The sequence below is a fragment of the Dromaius novaehollandiae genome, unplaced genomic scaffold (assembly GCF_036370855.1).
Source record: "Dromaius novaehollandiae isolate bDroNov1 unplaced genomic scaffold, bDroNov1.hap1 HAP1_SCAFFOLD_36, whole genome shotgun sequence".
Taxonomy (NCBI): domain Eukaryota; kingdom Metazoa; phylum Chordata; class Aves; order Casuariiformes; family Dromaiidae; genus Dromaius; species Dromaius novaehollandiae.
Window position 1 is genome coordinate 1,258,540 of NW_026991446.1, and position 17,009 is coordinate 1,275,548.

Sequence of the window (17,009 nt, forward strand, 5' to 3'; positions counted from 1 at the left end):
TTTTCAAAGATATTCTAAATACAGCTCTTGCATTACAAGGGACATTAGCTTCTTGAGGTAAAAATTAGGAATACAATACCACAAGAACGAACCTACACTTAGGATCTTAATGAAATAAGATCACTGAGAACTATCTACCTGCTAATTCACAGATTTGTTAAAGAAAGGCAAAAAAAAAAAAAAAAAAAAAAAAAAAAGGCAGCACTTCAGTATGTGTGGGGAATTTCAAAAACAAAAGTTCCTTCCTATTTACTTGGAGATTCTAACCTGCATGTCCTTCCACAGTAAGTAGAAAAGGCACTTCCAAGTAGTGGCTAGCACAAACCCAGATTTGCTGGCCAGCTCCCAGTGCTATGATTAAAATATAGTTTAGCACTCAGTTTTGAGATTCTCTGCCATAAGCAGATCTTTTTTGTCATTGAGCTCGGTCTTCAGCAACCTAAACTTATATAAATGTGTAATTTTAGATACCTACCTATGCACAATTAAGTTTTTCTTTTGTTAAAAGGGATACATTTTCCTTTTTCTCCTGTAAAAATCAAAATGGATTATACTGTAGCCTGGACAGAAATTATATAGGAATCTGAATCTTACAATAGAAAAATGAGATTCAGTTTTAAAAACCTATTTGTCTAGTTACTCTTAGTAAAAAGAACAGAAATATTTCTACATCATCATTGATATTGCATACCTCTTGTTTCTATAGTATCTTTAAAATTAAGATCTGAATGTAGCATGCTGGATCTGCAGAGAAGCTGTAACAGGAAAAATGTACAGGCCTTTCCCTATAAAAGAGCAATGTGTGTATTTGTTATTTTTAAGTATGTTCTGCTTCACATTCCATTCTCCATGAAAAATGAAAGCTAACCTATATCACACAAAAGTGTTGGTAATACTTATGTATCTGCTACCACCTGCTGACAAACACCATTATTGACTTTATCCTAGCCAGTCTCATAGAAGCAGCCTGTATTTTGTGATAAAGCTTGCACTGACTGCTCTCTACAGTGCCTGACAGTAAAAACTACATAAAATTTTCAATACTGTATGTTGTAGTCATAATAAGCCACTAACTTTCTATCCAGCCAGCTTGCCTGTATGATAGATTCACCACTGACCAGCATATTCAGCTCATAAAGCATCTACTATATCTTCCATTCACTGAACCTGTTCAGCTGTTGCAGACAGTTATTCTAGTCAGTTACTGAGCAATTTAAAAGAAACTGATTCCCCATTTACAGAAATCCCAAATCATTTAATCTAGTACATTAATCGTAAGATTTTTTAAATGACAAGTCAATTTCTCTTGGCCTTATTTCCCAATCTATAATGTGGGCTGAAAACATCTTTTTCTTTTTTCCAGTCTTAAAACTAAGATCAGAATAGTAATAGAAATGAGAGCCTTTGTTACTTAAAGCATTGTAAAATTAAGCAGGATGGTGCAAAGCCATTCATTTACCTCCAGATATTATTGTTGCTGAGAAAAAGACCACCAAAATCCTAAAACAAAATGGAAAAAAAATCTTCAGTTTTAGGTAACTCACACTAAATTGCAGAAGTATGACACTAAAAAGAGATTACAGTTCACACTGAGGCCTGTATTTGTCTATATGGTAGAGTAAGTGTTTATAGTGTTTACTTCTGCTTGCACTTCCAAACATTTTGAAAAAAGCTGTCAGAGTTCCCATTCCTGCAGCACTTCATGAACTTTCATGAATCAAATTTTAAACCCAATTTCATATAAAAATGATCTGGCAAAAAATGTAAGCCAAAGCTTCAGATCTGGTAAGCCAAACCTTCAGAAAAAATAATTTCATGACAGCAATAGAAATGTCATGAAAACCACAGCATAGAGCTACTGCGTAACAGTATGCCTTGTGGTTCAGACAAAGATAATTCTGTTAAGATCATGAAGCCTGCTGTCTTAGCCGATGAACCTGAACTTGAAATTTCTACTTAAGAGCGATAGGTCTTTAAGACTGGTAGGTTCCTCGAGACCTACACGCATTTAGCAAAACCAAAGGTGTGAATGAGATGTCTTATCCCCTTTTCATTGCCCACTAATCCATTTTTTTTCTTTTGCAAAGATTAGCATTTTTCACTAGACTTAAGCTCCTGCCTGGAGTGTTCAAGTGGTTTCTAGTCAGAAATTTCCAATCAGGCTTAACACTGTCCTTTTTTTTTCCCGCAGTTTCATCCTAAAGCAGCTGAAGCCAGGCACTGTTACTGAGGGAAGACCGAAGAGGCAACACGGCACAGGGCTGCAGATCTGAAGGGCCCGGAAAGCCCTGACAGCAGCCTGACACTATGCAACAAACTGCCACAGAAAATACTCTCTGCCAATCTTCTTGTATGTCAGCTACTAAAAACCTAACAGGAGTTTCTGCCGTTTCTCTGAGAGGGTCGAGTCACCACTGAGAAAATTTCAGTTCCAGAAGCAGGAAAGACGATTCTTACTGAAGACCGGGGCAGCCCTGCTCCCCGCGCTGCTGCCGAGAGCCGCCTCTGCCCTCCCAGAGGGGGGCGGGAAGCCCTGGAAGCGCCACCCACACCGCGCAAACGGCCTCCCCCCGCCCCTAGCTGTCGCGGAGCAGGGCCTGGGCGGCGACAGCCGTTGGGCGCCTTCTCGCGAGGCTTCGGCGGCGGGGAGGGGCGGGGGGCGGGGCGCTGCCGCCGCCGCCGTGGAGGCGCCGCGGGGCGCGCCCCTGGGGCTGGGCACTGTGCTGGTGGTGAGGCGCCCCCGCTCGCTGCAGCCGGGCTCCCCGCGGCGCTCGCGGCTCGCTGCGGCGGCGGGGCCGGCGAGGGGAGGGGTGCGGACGGCGCCGGCCTCGGGGGTGCCGTGGGGCTCGGCCCCTGCGCGGGGGGGCGCGTTTGGGCGGGCGGCCGGGCCGCGGGCACCTTCCCGGCGGCGTTGTTCTGGGGCGCCCCGTGGCTGCGAGCGGGGCCGGTGGGCGAGAGGGGGTTTCCTCTTCCGTGTGGGGTGTGGAAAGGAAAGCTGCCTGATGGAGCTTGCGTGATCGCCGAGTCTGTCTTAATTTTGTCCCTAGACGACGGACTGGTCTGAGCCCTGGCTGGTGGGGCTGGCGGTTTTCCACGTCCTCTGCTTCCTCCTGACGTGCTTCTCTCTGCAGCACTATCGGGTGCAAATAGGGCACTTCCTTTGCGTGGGTGAGTAGTGTGTGCAGTGCTGCTTCCCTGAACTTGCCTTTCGGGTGGCAGGCGGCACCTGCATCCTTTATGCCACTAATACTGTTAAAGATATTCTTCTAGGTTAGTAATTACAATTTTCTGTATATGTCTGCATAATACTGGGTTTTGTGATATGCTTTACAATAGTTAAAGGGCATGCAAAGCAGTATTTCTCTTTTATTAATACATGTGCCTGTACACAATAATACTTACTTGCATTTCATTGTCACAGAAGCTGTTATAGCATATGTGCCTATTTGTTTTGTTTCCAAGACTATATGAAGTAGTGACTTGAAACTTTGGCCTTAGGGAGGATTTGTGATAAATAAGGTTTCTTCATAGTTAATTATGTATCACAGCTTCACAGAAGATTGCTGTTACTCTAGAGAAGCAGACAAGGACTCTCACAAGCTGGCAGTTACTCTCTGCCTTCTTCTAATGCTGCCCTTCAGGAAATATGGCCAGCTTTTGGCTGGATTCATTTCTGGATCTGGTCTACTGCCTGACTAACACCTGTGCGAATGGCATGAGGAAGAGCAAACCTGGTTCTTACCGTTGCGGTACCAGTGTTTGCTGTTTCAGGATTTGTCAGAGGTCAGCCTGAGGATCCTCTGTGGCCTTGCCTAACCAAAGCTCTGTCTTTGTGGCTGACTGGCTTAAGAGTAGCCTTGCGGAGGGTATTTGTTTTAGAAGATGTCATGGATTTGATTATATGCATGTGCTGCGAGCAGCACCGTGGTTCTAGTTATGGCTGTACACACTGCCTCAGTTCTGTCATGCTTACAGAGTAATGGAGGAAGGATGAGCAAGTTAAAGAGAATCACAGGCAAAAAATTCCACTTGAAGACTATGTTGACATTTTAAAATATCATTTAGTCAACTAGTTAAGTTGAAAGGGGAATCACAGTTTTCTCAAAACTGCAAATACGTAACTCAGCTAAAACTAAGGTTTCAGTGATGTAAATTACCTCCCAAAATTAATATAGAAATCTTAGTAAATTTCTGTAAATCCATTTCTAACTGCAGAGTACAGAGGAAGAAATAGTGATGCCACGTGTACAACACATTAGGCCCAAGTGTTCCTTTTAAAAAGTCAGGATTTTCTTTCTTAAATTTAATGTTAGGCATGTAGAATTTCTAATGACATGCTGGCTCGGTTTACTTTAGATTCTTCATCTAAAGTATTCTTAGTGTTACCAGCATGGATTTGCACACCCAAGCACTAATTGCATTGAAAATTGGAGTGGAACTGATCTTTGATGGCTTTTCAATGCAAGTATGATGTAAATTTCCTGTAAGCGAGATGAGTGCTTAAAAAAATCCTTATCAAGTCACAGCCTTGTACGTCCCTGAAAAATTGAACCACTGGTGATACATCGACAATAAAAAATATTTTATGTTGTACAAAGTAAAAAATGACTAAAGAAACTACAAAAATCACACTGGTTTACCTTGACATGATAAGTATGATCTATATTGTGCAGTACCATACAAAGATAACCCAGCTGATGCCAAAACAATACAGAATATTGTTTATTATGGCATTCCCCTTCACATCACCAAATTTTTTTTTTAAACTGGTTTGGGCATGTCATCTTTAAAGTGACTGAAGCAGTTTTAAGTTTCTCCTTGTATCATTTTCCACAAAAAACAAAACAAGGAAATTTTTTAATTGGATAATATATAGTCTCATTGCTTTTCTATTAAACATATGATTTCAATGGATTTTCTTGCTGTCTTGATGCATTTATGCTACATATAACTGTTGAATAAGGATATACTAGTTTTCACTGGACTGCAGCGGACTGCTCTGCTATATACCTACCACAAACAAAGCTTGTGCTGTGTCCTCATAAGTGAATTCAAAACACTTCTGTGAAGCAGTTTTAAATACAGTGTTTCTCCTAGATATTTTAATGACCAAAAATGTTAAAACTATAAATAGAAGGGATTTACCTTTTTAAGACTTGGACGCAATGCAATGTAGGAAGGAACTGCATAAATGCTTGTTTATAATTCTGGTGAATTTACTCTTAATGTTTAGTACACTAGCTTTAGATAGTAATGGTGGATATAAAACCTAAAGCATCTAAAATGATATCTTAATTCTATACCAGTCTGGGGGGAGTGCTGACTTTATTTTACAGATTTATCTTAGAAGCAATCATCAACAAGATTGATGGAAAAAATACTGATTTAAAAAAAAAATACTCGTGTGTATACTGAGCTCTTCCTGTAAGCTCAGATATGCAGGATTTTATGTCTCTTTGTAATATTGCAAGTATGTTTTCTGATCACTTAATATTTGTTAGTATCTATATGGGACACTTCAAACATTCAGAACTGGCTTTATGTAGTTAAATGTGTGACAATTTTCTGAGGATCATGGAATTTTAATGTAGAGTACGTATACATCTTAGAACTGATAACTTGCTGTTTATTTTTAAAGAAGTATTGAATCTAACAATACTTTTCTTTTGTTGTACAGTAGGTTTAGTTTACTGTGCTGAATATATAAATGAATTAGCAGCTATGAATTGGAGGTAACTGTTTTCCCTTTCACATTTAAATGCATGAGTTATTTTTTTGTATCATTCCACCAAAAACATTAATTGAAAGAGTCACTCATGTCTCATCAAGAGAATGTGATGGTGGAAGATCTGTTGCACTGATTGATAAAATCCTTTTGGACAAAACCATACAATGCAATATAGTTTCAACTTAGCTTATAGGAAAGAGTAATTTTTCTAACAGTTAACATGTGTTTACTGACTAAAAATCAAAAGAAGAAAAACACTTTTTGTTTGCATGGATTGTTGTAAACTAACTCTAAGAGAAAATCAGAGTAGTACAGTTAAGGGAAAGAGGACATGGGCTTTTTTTTTTTTTTTCATTAGCTGTTTGTGTTTAATAAGGTGAAGTTAAGCACCATTTCTCAAAAATATCGCTAAGTATTTTATATGCTTATTATGTGCATAAATATCATGAAAATCTGCCTGGTTTACTTAGTCTGTGTACCAGAATTAAACTGATGACTTTTTTCCGTAAGCATTGAACTAATCTTTCCCCAGTGTAACAGGGAAAGATTACTATAGTAATACTAATAGTCTTTCTGGAAAGATACTATGTGTGTGTGTGTGGGGGGGGTTCTGTCAAACAATAAAGCCTTACAAAAAAAAGAAAGGCTGGTATTGTAATGAATGTTCATAACTGATTAGATATTGACGACCCCTTTCTTCTGGCTTGATACAGTAGAATGTTGTCCCATGCTTGGGGCTCCCAAGAAGTGGGATAATCTGGCCAATATCCATGTAGAACAGCTATTATGAACATATAAAGTTGTGTGGAATACAGTGAATAATGTTCTTTTTTTTTTTTTTCTTTTCTATCAGGCTATTTTCTAAATACCAATACTTTGATTCAAGAGGAATGTTTATTTCACTAGTCTTTTCAGCACCACTTCTGGTGAATACTATCATAATTGTGGTATGTGTTTATTTAAATGGATACTTCTTTCATGAAACTGATAAGTAAATGTGTGTGTGTGCATGTGTGTGTGTACACATTATATTAAAAATGAGTTGAATGTAATAATACTCATACTTTTCAGGTCACCTGGGTTTACAGAACTTTGAATGTAATGACTGAACTGAAGACACTACAGCAGAGAATTAAAGCAGAGAAAAAGAAGAATTGAAAGTGTTGAATATTTTTATTATTATTTGTAAAAATACTGTTTCATGTAATGAGTCCTTCTTGTATGTTTATCCAAGAACAGCAATGTTTTTTTGTGTCTGATGTTGAGAGGACTTTGCACCCTTTGGCCATGGACAATGAGGTGAAAGCAGGGGTTCACAATACATCTCAACTTTGCTATGAAATCAGGACAGGCTGGTCTTAACAGGTCTTTCTGTGCTTTAGTATAAGCTATTTTTACCGTGACCAAGACAATTAACACTGATAACGGTACAAACTTCCAGTCAGTTTTCATACACCTGTGTATTTTTTTTAACTGTGTGTTAAATACGTATTTATTAAGTATCCAGTCTTCTACTTACGCCAATTGAAGCTGTGCTATGGATTCTAGTAAATGAGGGCTAATATTCAGAACACTTCAAGAACTCATGCTTCTACAGAACATTTTACTTTGTAGATCAAGTTTCATATCTCATGTATGTATTGTGTGGCAGTGAACAATTCTGATACAGGACCATTTTATAAATAAAATTATCCATTGTATCTTGAATACAGATTGTTGGATTGCAGTTGATATTTTTAATTGTTTTTTTTTTTCCTTTTCTTTCTCATACAAATTGCTGGTTTGGTAAAATCTTGTACTTAATTTGTGTAAGTCAGTCAAAACCATCTCTAAATTGTTTCAATTTATATTTTACACTTTAATGCAGTTAGATAAATATCCTTTCTTAAATATGAATGAAATTTTTATAGTGTCTTTTGCTAGTTTGTGGAACAGAAGGGAAGGGGAGAAGCTTTAAGGTGTTCTACAAAATTCTGTTCATATGTATATACACATGTATAAAATGTTTGACTTTTTAATAAAGAACTGGAAATGACAAATTGACTCTGGTGAAAAGATCATATTAGATTTAGGGAATTTGGTGAGGCAAAGGAGATGAATACAATGTAAAAGAGTCCATGTACTTTTTTTAGTAGAAGTTATATGCGGAAGCAGTTAAAGCCTTGTGCAGAGACCTAGAGCTTCGTCTAAAGTATGTATCATTTAAGACATGGGAAAAATGATCTACAAAATGAAACTTAGTAGAGTACAAAGGTTAGCTTGCAAAAGAACACTACTAAGGTTCTAAGCTTGCATGTATTTGTGAACTGGTGGAATTACATACTTCAGGAAAATAAGCAAATGCATGCACATACACAGTTTGAGCCTCACATGGGGCAGGGTGAAACTACTTCTGGAGGGCTTCACAACGTTGTGGAAGGGCAGTGCAAGTGCTAGGCTGGGATCCATTTCTTTACCTTTCCCATGAGTTATGAGACTCCTTAACTCAGCACAGCTTTCCTCATTCATTCCTCTATCAAGACCTGCAGGCTGTTTTAGGCCATATATATATATATATGTATGTTAGCATATAAATAAATATGTGCAGGTGTGGACACTTGTAGTGTTCCATTCTGTTACAACTCCTAGTGCAATTTTGGGCACTTCTTGAAAGTGTCTGCAGTAGTCTGGTGGATAGTATGTGCCTTTAGGTGCATACTAAAAGCCACTGTTTTGGAGGTGTGAAAAGAATTTAGCCAAATGGCTGCAGGATAGCCTGTGCAACTTGTCTTCAGGACCAAAGAATAGGCCTATTCTATTTATATAGACATAATTCTCCCAGCCTGGTTTGGAAAAGTTCAGCTTTGGTCTTTATAGGTGGGGCAAGATCAGAATTTGTGGTCTAGAGTTTTTCTTCTGTGGACCTAAATGTGACCACACAAATGTTGTCACAACAGTTCACAAGATAAAGGTCATGAGCAGAACAATATCAGGGTATAATCATTTTAGTATTACACATGTTTTCAGTTGAAATCCTTGCCTGGTACTGAGGGATCACCTATTAAGAATAGCCTTTGGCATCGTTGCACACTGTGTGTAGGAATTTGATTCACAGTAAATAAGGTAGTTTAGAGCAGCATGTTCCCTAAGCAGCAAATATCTCACAATCAAAAAAATCTGCTATATTTAGTACATCCAAGGCAACCTTTCCCTACCTATTTCAGTATTGAACCCATTTCCTTGTGTCTGAGGTTGGAAAAATGAAAATTCCTCCCGTGTATGTGAAACTGGAGAGATGCCACAATCAGAACTCTCGTAAGATAGGCAAGATAATAAGTGTCTTTCTGTATCGCCCAGGTGGGTTGCTGTTGCTTGGTCCTAGATTTATTAACAGAAACAATTCTCCACATCTTTGAGGATCCCAAACAAAATCAAAAAAAAACAATCTTGTGCTTGCCAAGGTTCACTTTCTTTTTCCCCTCCATGTAATAGACCTTTCAGGCAGTATTTTGTTTTGTGTTGCATTGACAGCTGAATGTTGCTATTTAATACAAGGTTTTAATACACCACAGTCTTTTAATAAAGTGAACCCTTACATTTGAAAGGCAGGGGGGTTATTTATTTATTTTTAATCATCAAGTAAGAATAATCTTTTACCTGTATGGTATCTGATAATTTTGGATGCCACTAGTAAAATGTGGTAGCTAGCAGGTGGCTATTACTTAGTTTATAGAGAGTCAACGTGGCAGAGGAGTGAGCTTGTTTTCTGGAAGTATTGATGAGTGAAAGTATGGACGGCACCTAATTCCGAAACATAATATTTTCTTGAATGAGGAACATCTCAAAATTCAAACTTCAAAATTTTAAGCATTTTTAAAGCTTTCCTGACTACTTAAACTTTAATAATTCATCTTATATAACTATTTAATTTACTCATCACAAACAAACAGTGTTGCTTTCATATATATGATTGTCAGAAAAATCATCCTGTTTTCTACATTTGAGAAAGACTTAAACTTATAACTGGGTTGATGATTTGTCCTCTAGCTAGCCTTGCCTAGGAAACCACTATGTTCAAGAGTTAAAGTTTGCAAAATATTTGACATCAGTGTCTAGCCATAAGAGAAACCCTCAAAATTAAGTAAAGCGTGGTTTTTTATTTGTTATGTGACTGGATTTATGAAGTGATACTACAATAGCATAAAGTAAGAGCCTAGTTGCTGTCAAATCAAAATAATTACATCATGAATTTAGAGACTGTTGTTTTGCCTATTTAGAATTTTATATGTATAAGTGAATGAGAGCCAAATGTTTAAGCCAGGCGGAATACCTTAGCCAATACTATTTAATTGGGAGATGTGAATTTAGGTTGCTTGTGGAAAAGCCTATTTATTCTTTCAGTTTGGAGTAAACATACAAAAAAACAATTGGATCCTTTGGTAAATAAGGCTAGACAGAGCTGATTTGCTACTGCTGCTGTGTATCTTGCAGGCAGTGACTCAACCTTCAGCCTTCCTTAAGAGCCTTCCTTTCCACCGCAACACGTGCTGTTAGCCACTGTGGAAAAACATTAAAAGAGAAGAAGCAATATTAACCTGGCAGCTTTACCCTAGCAGGAAGAAGCTCTGTTGCGTGAAAATTTGTGTAAAAAGACAAGCTGGCAGAAATTGGCATCATCCCCTGTGGAAAAGTTCCCTACAGAGAAGACATGAGTTTCCAAGAACTAGAATTTAGGATTCTCTCTTCTTACACATTCACTGTAATTTACTCTTTTTTTTTAAAAAAACTAATTTTCAAACCAAATACAAGTGTATCTGTTTTTCTGTGCATCAAATCATTATAGTTAACCATACTAGCCACTGGATGTCACTGTTTCATATGCAAAAGCTGACTCAAAATATTTCTTTCATGGCCAGTTCTGCAATGCTTTTCACCATAAATTCATAAATACTTTCTGCAGTGTTTTAGGATGACCAGGAATGCTTGGACCTTAGCTTTCGAAAGCATAAATTGTCATCTGAACTGCAAGATAGATCTCCAGTCACTTGCAAAAGTTTATTCAAATTCTTCCTCTTTTCATTCAAAAGCACTTCTTGTAGCAGTGAAGATGAGCACGTATGTAGTGTTTTGAAGTCAGGATTGTGTTTTGGTTTGTATTTTAAAGCTTCTTAATTAGGCAAGGAAATAAATATCCCCCTTCACTCACACCTGCATTTCACCTGGAGGAGCCTGTCTCCAACCAATTATTAACAACTAAAACGAAAACAATTACAATGTTTTGCAAACAATATGCAGGAAAGTGTACTGAACTGGTCTTGTTCATGAACTAACAGAACTTATGCATATCTCCCATTTCTTTGTGATTTACCCTTACATAAGGCATCATTACCAAGGCTGTCCTTATTAAGTTATATAGCTATCAGTTGTTTATAGCCATCAGTGAGGTTGTCAGAGTGTCTGAAATCACTTCGGTCTTTCTCTGCATTCTGAAAAACAATACCCAGCAAAGTTCAGAGGCTTTCTGACTCCCTTTGAGAAGCTGTACGTGCAGAGTTCTCCACTGGACGTTCCCCTTTGTATCTCGTGTGTTGAGCTTGTAATCTTGCTGCTCTGTTTCTTATTTATCCTCAGAATCCATCTGAGCTCTCTTTCTGCTCCCTCTTTGAGAACACAGACTTGCAGTTCTGAGTTGTTTTCACTCCCCTTCCTGCAGTTTGCATGCATGCACATACACAAAACAACTACGAATAGCTTTGGCAATTTAACCTGCCATGCTCGTGAAACGCCTGCCTCATACCTCAAAACTGATCGGCTACGTAGACCTCTGTTTTGCAGCCTGCTTTCCTCTGACCAGTTCCTCCCCTTTGTGGCTGTGCTGATACTATTGTTTTACTGCAAAACTGGAACAGTGTTGTACCAAATAGGAATAATTCAAGACTCAAAAGGAAGGCCTCTATGTCTGTATCTGTGTTTACACATTTAAATATTTCATTTAAATATGACTTGCAGGATCCTTTCTTATACAGTTTCTCAGACATAATAAAGCCCGGTAAAGAGCTGTAACCGATAATAGTCAGTGTTTGTAACAGTATAACATTTAAATAGTCCCATGGATACTGGGTCTTGTTGTCTTTGGCACTGTCCAGAGTTAGAACCAGCTGAAACCAACGTCAGGATCAGATGTGTGGCCTCTCTGGTCTGAAAACATAAAAATCAGAAAGGCATTCAGCAGAACTGATTGAAACAAGACACATTTCTTAAAATGGACAAGTTCCTAGTGTCATTTATAACACACACGTTAATCCTGAATCAAAGAAATACTATCCAATATCCCCTTCCTCCCATCTGCTCCAGCAAAGACCTGAGAAAAAGGGTTTGCATAATGGCCTGAGGGCACACAAAATGAAGTTCAGCTGGACAAGGAGATGCCTAGGCTAAATCCCTTCACTGGGATTGTGTTTATACCTCAATCTTAGCATTGTGAAATCAAATGCATCCAGGTAACTACAACTGGCAGGGTGGGTTGTGAAGTTTTTCATATAATTAGGACAGATGCACATTGGTCTTGAAGAACACTAGCCTTGGAAGGGATTTAGTATTGTAGAAACAAGGAGCTTTTAGAAATTCCTCACATGATTCAAGAAATTGCTTTGTGGAATCTGGATAAATATGCAAACAAAAGTAGAAATGTATTACTCCTTTGCAGTCTGCAATGACAATTTACCAATAGCTCATCAGTAATATTTTTTCCTGAAGTCATGTGTGGTAGGACCTGCAAGACATGAATCATTTTAGGTCAATAACTCTATCATTCATGCTTCTGATACCATACTCCATGCTTTGATTTAGGGATTAGCAAGAGTAGTCAGCTTCCTGTAGCAACCTTGGAAGAGACAGTGATTTATGAGATTTGTACCAATCAAAAGCATCACAAAAATCAGGAAGCTGATGTACCAAATAAAGTATAAAAGTGTCCAGCCCTTCACGACAAAATATTTTATAACAGAATCCAGGGAACTGTCAGTTTGGGGATTTTTACATTCGATCCACTGCAGTGTTGTAAAAAATGGAATTAAAGACAGGTTTAATGGCTCTACTTGAAGGTGTTGGTTTTGTAGGTTAATTAATAGTGAGACTTTTTCTAAATAATCACTATCATCAATCACTATGTCCATTTTTCTTTTGAAATCACAGAGTTAGCAGAAATGAAGGAAACAATCTAATTTTATATAATTTCCTGTATTTTTTTAATTGCACCAAATCCTAAATTAAGCTAATCCTTCTTCAATGGTTATAAAAAAGCAGGACACAGAACATCCCTCTGATGAAAATGAGCTAATTTATAAAAAGAACACAAGAGTGATTTCTTTTTAGCAAATTGGTTTATTGATTTATACCATCAAAGTTTCAAATTAATTAGCAAATAAAGCATGTGGTATCCAAGTTTTCTACTTTTGCATCTGCTGCCATGTCACAGAAGGAACAAGCTTAATATGCCAAATTAGCTGTCCAGATTTATATGTGAGTGAAGAATGACAATTGTTATCATGGTAATGATTTTCATGTAATTCTCTTTGAAAAAGAAATAGACATAAATTCTCTTTGAAAAAGAAGTAAAAATATTCCAAAATATGATTAAATAGAGCCTTATCAGTAACTGATTTACCAGCAGTGGTTTGCTATTTAAAAGAGAAGAATTTAAAAATATACAGAACATGCAGAGCATATAAATTTTCTGTAAGCTTATAGGTAACTTTAACAAATTCCCCAAACAATTAACTTGCTAAAGATTATAAAAAGTTTGGCAAGATTTATATTTGAATAAAATATATCAGAGAAATTGATTTGTACATCTGTATTAGAAAGCAGAACGCATGTTCTTCTCCAAGCTTATGAAGACTCATGGAATTTATTATTTTCTGGACTTCTATGTTAACAGAAATCATCTAAAATAAGTCTGAAACCATAGTTTTGACATTTAAGTGCAGTGAAATATATTGCAGTCTTTTAGATTTTTTTGAAGTTAAAGCAATATATTTTTAAAGTGGAAAATAGTAAATTCATCTAAAGATAACATGATTTTTTTATGATTGGGCAATATAAAATAAATGTCAATTAAAATTACCGATTTTTTATATTATTGCTTTTTTAAATTTACTGCTTATTTAATTCTTGTGCATATTAATAGACATTAATATTGACAAATTCCAGACTGTAATAACTTAAAGAATATAACTAATAATCCTTTTAATTGAAAGATGGAGACCTTATCTCCCCCCTACCAAAAAACCACCCTGTTTTAAAAATCCAGCTGAGACTTAATATAAAGTGCTGAATAAGAATAGTAGCAGAAGTAGTATACTAATTATATTAAAATCAGTTTTAATAGCAATTTTTTATATATTTTCTAGCAAATTACAGGTTAAAAGGCTACCAGTCAGAACATTACACTCAGCAAAATGACACAGAATCCCTCTATTTTTGTAGTCTACATGCTCATTAATTCAGGATATTAATTCAGTTCTAATAAGCAACAGCAATTATCATTCAATATCATTAAGTTAGGTCTCTTAGGAGATACCCGTACAGAGTGGTCATCTCAGTTAAATTTAACCCAATTAAATATGATACACTATAGCTGTATTAACTCATCCGAAGAAGATAACATAGAGAATATGCATAATTGTTTCAATTAAATACATAATTGACAATATTACATCTTAGCTAGAAAGCAATCAGTTTGCTTTGCAACCCTTAGAGGGCTCCATTGCTATGTAGTACTGGGAAATAAGGTAATCTGACATCTTAACGTATTCTGACATCTACTATAATTTAATTTAGGCTTTATAATAACTCTGTTTACATGGCTTTGACTGTGTGCCGAATCTTCCAAGCTGGTTAAAATGGCTGATGACGTAGATTTAGGACTGTGAGATAAACTAAAATGTCTACAAAGCTGTTATATAGATTTACCGGAATTAGTATCATAAATGTAACAGGATTCTCAGTCCCCAAATTTCAAAATCATGAAGACTGGTCGAGAGACAAAATGGTTAAATCATGACTTAATGATGTCTCATGATTTTCTAAATGCTTCACTGTCCCTCGAGAGTGTCTGTGTAAAATTACAGTGTTGCGGTGCAGTTTTTTCTCTTTGTCAAACTAATTTACTTACTTAAAGAGTTTGGGATGGGGTGCTGTCTCCTAACAGCAAATCTCTTACAGGGAGAGGGAGTATAAGAGTCCCTCCTATCCTCTTGCCAGGGGATTCATGTATGACTCAGCTCATTTTTAGAAGAAACATGAGAACAGATGACAGTAATAGTAGCAGTAACTCTGGCAAAGGGCTAGAATCACAAATAATAAGTGTTTGATATGAAAGAGAAAAAAGAGCAAAGATGTGGTAAAAGTGAACTTGCACCAGCATACTGAGTGGCTATGTCTAGAAGAAGATTGTATTTAAGGTCACAGGGAGGGCTATCACACTGAGACATAAGAGAACTCGAAGAACAGCTGCAACTTTATAAGTATATAACAAATGATTTTGAAATGTTCTATGGAAAACAAATCCACAGTCTTTAGATATATGTTGAAACTGATGGCCTATGAACTTCGACTCAAAGATGGTGCACAATTTTTAGGCCTTAACAAAGGAGGAGGAGTTTGATAGTTTTTGAGAATATAGCTGGAGACAGAGAAAGGATAATTATTCCTGTTTTAATCATATTGAGCTTCAGCTGCTACCTAAATTTCTGTGAAACGCTACCAGAGAGACAGACTGAGATTGTACTTCAGACAAAAAAAAAGGCATATGCAGAGCTGAAAGATAGGTAAGTAGGTCAACATGACAGCAATAGTAGTTATATTTGAGTTACGAGTGAGGTTATATAGAGGAAGAAGAGAAAGAAACCAGCACAGAAACTAAGGCAGAAGGAAGAAATACTCAGTGCTGCCAAATGCAGGTGGCAAATAAGGAGGGATAGGCACAGAGTTTTCAGCTTTGCTCTGGAGGAAATCATGAGGACTTGTGTTGGGAGAGGTCCCCTTAGACTCCAGTGTACATAGCAAACTACAGGGAGTCTAGAAAGGAACCGGAAGTAACGCGTTCATGGAAATGAATTTGAGTGAAATGGAGCATTAAAGTCAGATGTGCTTCTGTTTGTTCAAATAAAGAAAAATAAATCAAAGCAGGCCAATATTTTGAAGAAAAAGTTAAGAAAGAAGAAAGTCAAGGCAAAGAGTAAGCAATGAAAAAGTTCATTTTTTGAAAAGTCACCAGAGAAGGTGTAATTTTGGAGGAAAATGGAGGAAGTAAGAGAGGTACTTGACATTTTTGTATCTGACACAGTATAAGACATTTATATAAGGGAGAAGGGAAATAAGCAGAAAGGATCCTTAGAGCCTGCCAGCTTCATCTGGGATGAAACTGACGAGTTCCTGTGGATGAAGATCCTCTACAAGAGTTCTTGTGAGGGGAGGCAAAATTGTGTTGTTTGTATAAGCTGTAAACTCTGCTAAACCTACCAATACGTGAGAGTGAAAATTCTCTTTCAGAAATAGCAAATAAACATTTACAAAATAGGTCAATTCTGAGAGTTAAAAGCTGTTTAATCTCATGCACTGCTGCTAGCTCTCTCCTGAACAGGGAGACTAATTGCAAGATATTCCTTTACTCTGTGGATTAGGGTGACCTTTATGAGTCAAAATATTTCCTTCAGCTCAATTCATCTAGAGTATGAAAAGGGTCACAAATGAGACAAATACAGGGAAGGACCTTTGCCAGGATCGATACTTTGCTCCAGGTTTGCATTTTCAAACTTTAGAGTAAATCTTCTGATCTGAGCTCTCCAAACTAAAATGATTGGCAATGTGATCTCCTCTGCAGCTGCCTTTTAGTTGCAGTAGAAATGGAAAGTCCTGTGTTGATCCACTCAGAAGTCCCTGGTGGGTTTCCCTACAACAAACCATGCTCTAGTTGCTACAAGATTCAGTGTCAGGAGATTCATTCTGAAGGTCACGGATTTACTATGTATCCTGGAGCATGCTAAATGACCTCCCTACTGACAAAAGAGAAACAAGCTATTTTCCTAAAATACTTTGATAGCCTTGGTAAAGATGGGCTCTACAGACACAACAGTACTGTTATTAATATTAGTCTTTATTCTTGCAAAAGGAGTTCATTTTCCAAGAGAAAAGATACAGATCTTTTTAAAAGAATAGATATCTTGCCAAGAATGGGGTGTTAACAGTAATAAACCACAATGTTATGCCATCTTAATTTAGAGTATTTTTCTATCATTAG

General features: G+C 37.1%; 1 protein-coding gene across 1 annotated transcript; it reads left to right on the forward strand.

Moving 5' to 3' along the window:
* Positions 1–271: 271 nt before the first annotated feature.
* On the forward strand, positions 272–7,771 carry LOC135326553 (transmembrane protein 18-like). Its single transcript, XM_064504367.1, has 6 exons — positions 272–284; positions 2,581–2,729; positions 3,048–3,168; positions 5,678–5,732; positions 6,582–6,675; positions 6,800–7,771. Exons 1-6 carry the CDS (start codon positions 272–274, stop codon positions 6,884–6,886), a joined length of 519 nt encoding a protein of 172 aa, XP_064360437.1. The 3' UTR covers positions 6,887–7,771.
* The last annotated feature ends 9,238 nt before the right edge of the window (positions 7,772–17,009 follow it).

Coding starts and splice junctions, on each gene's coding strand:
- LOC135326553 (XM_064504367.1), top strand. Junction 3,169..5,677: donor AGGGCACTTCCTTTGCGTGG/GTGAGTAGTGTG, acceptor TTTGTTGTACAG/TAGGTTTAGTTTACTGTGCT. Junction 6,676..6,799: donor TGAATACTATCATAATTGTG/GTATGTGTTTAT, acceptor CATACTTTTCAG/GTCACCTGGGTTTACAGAAC.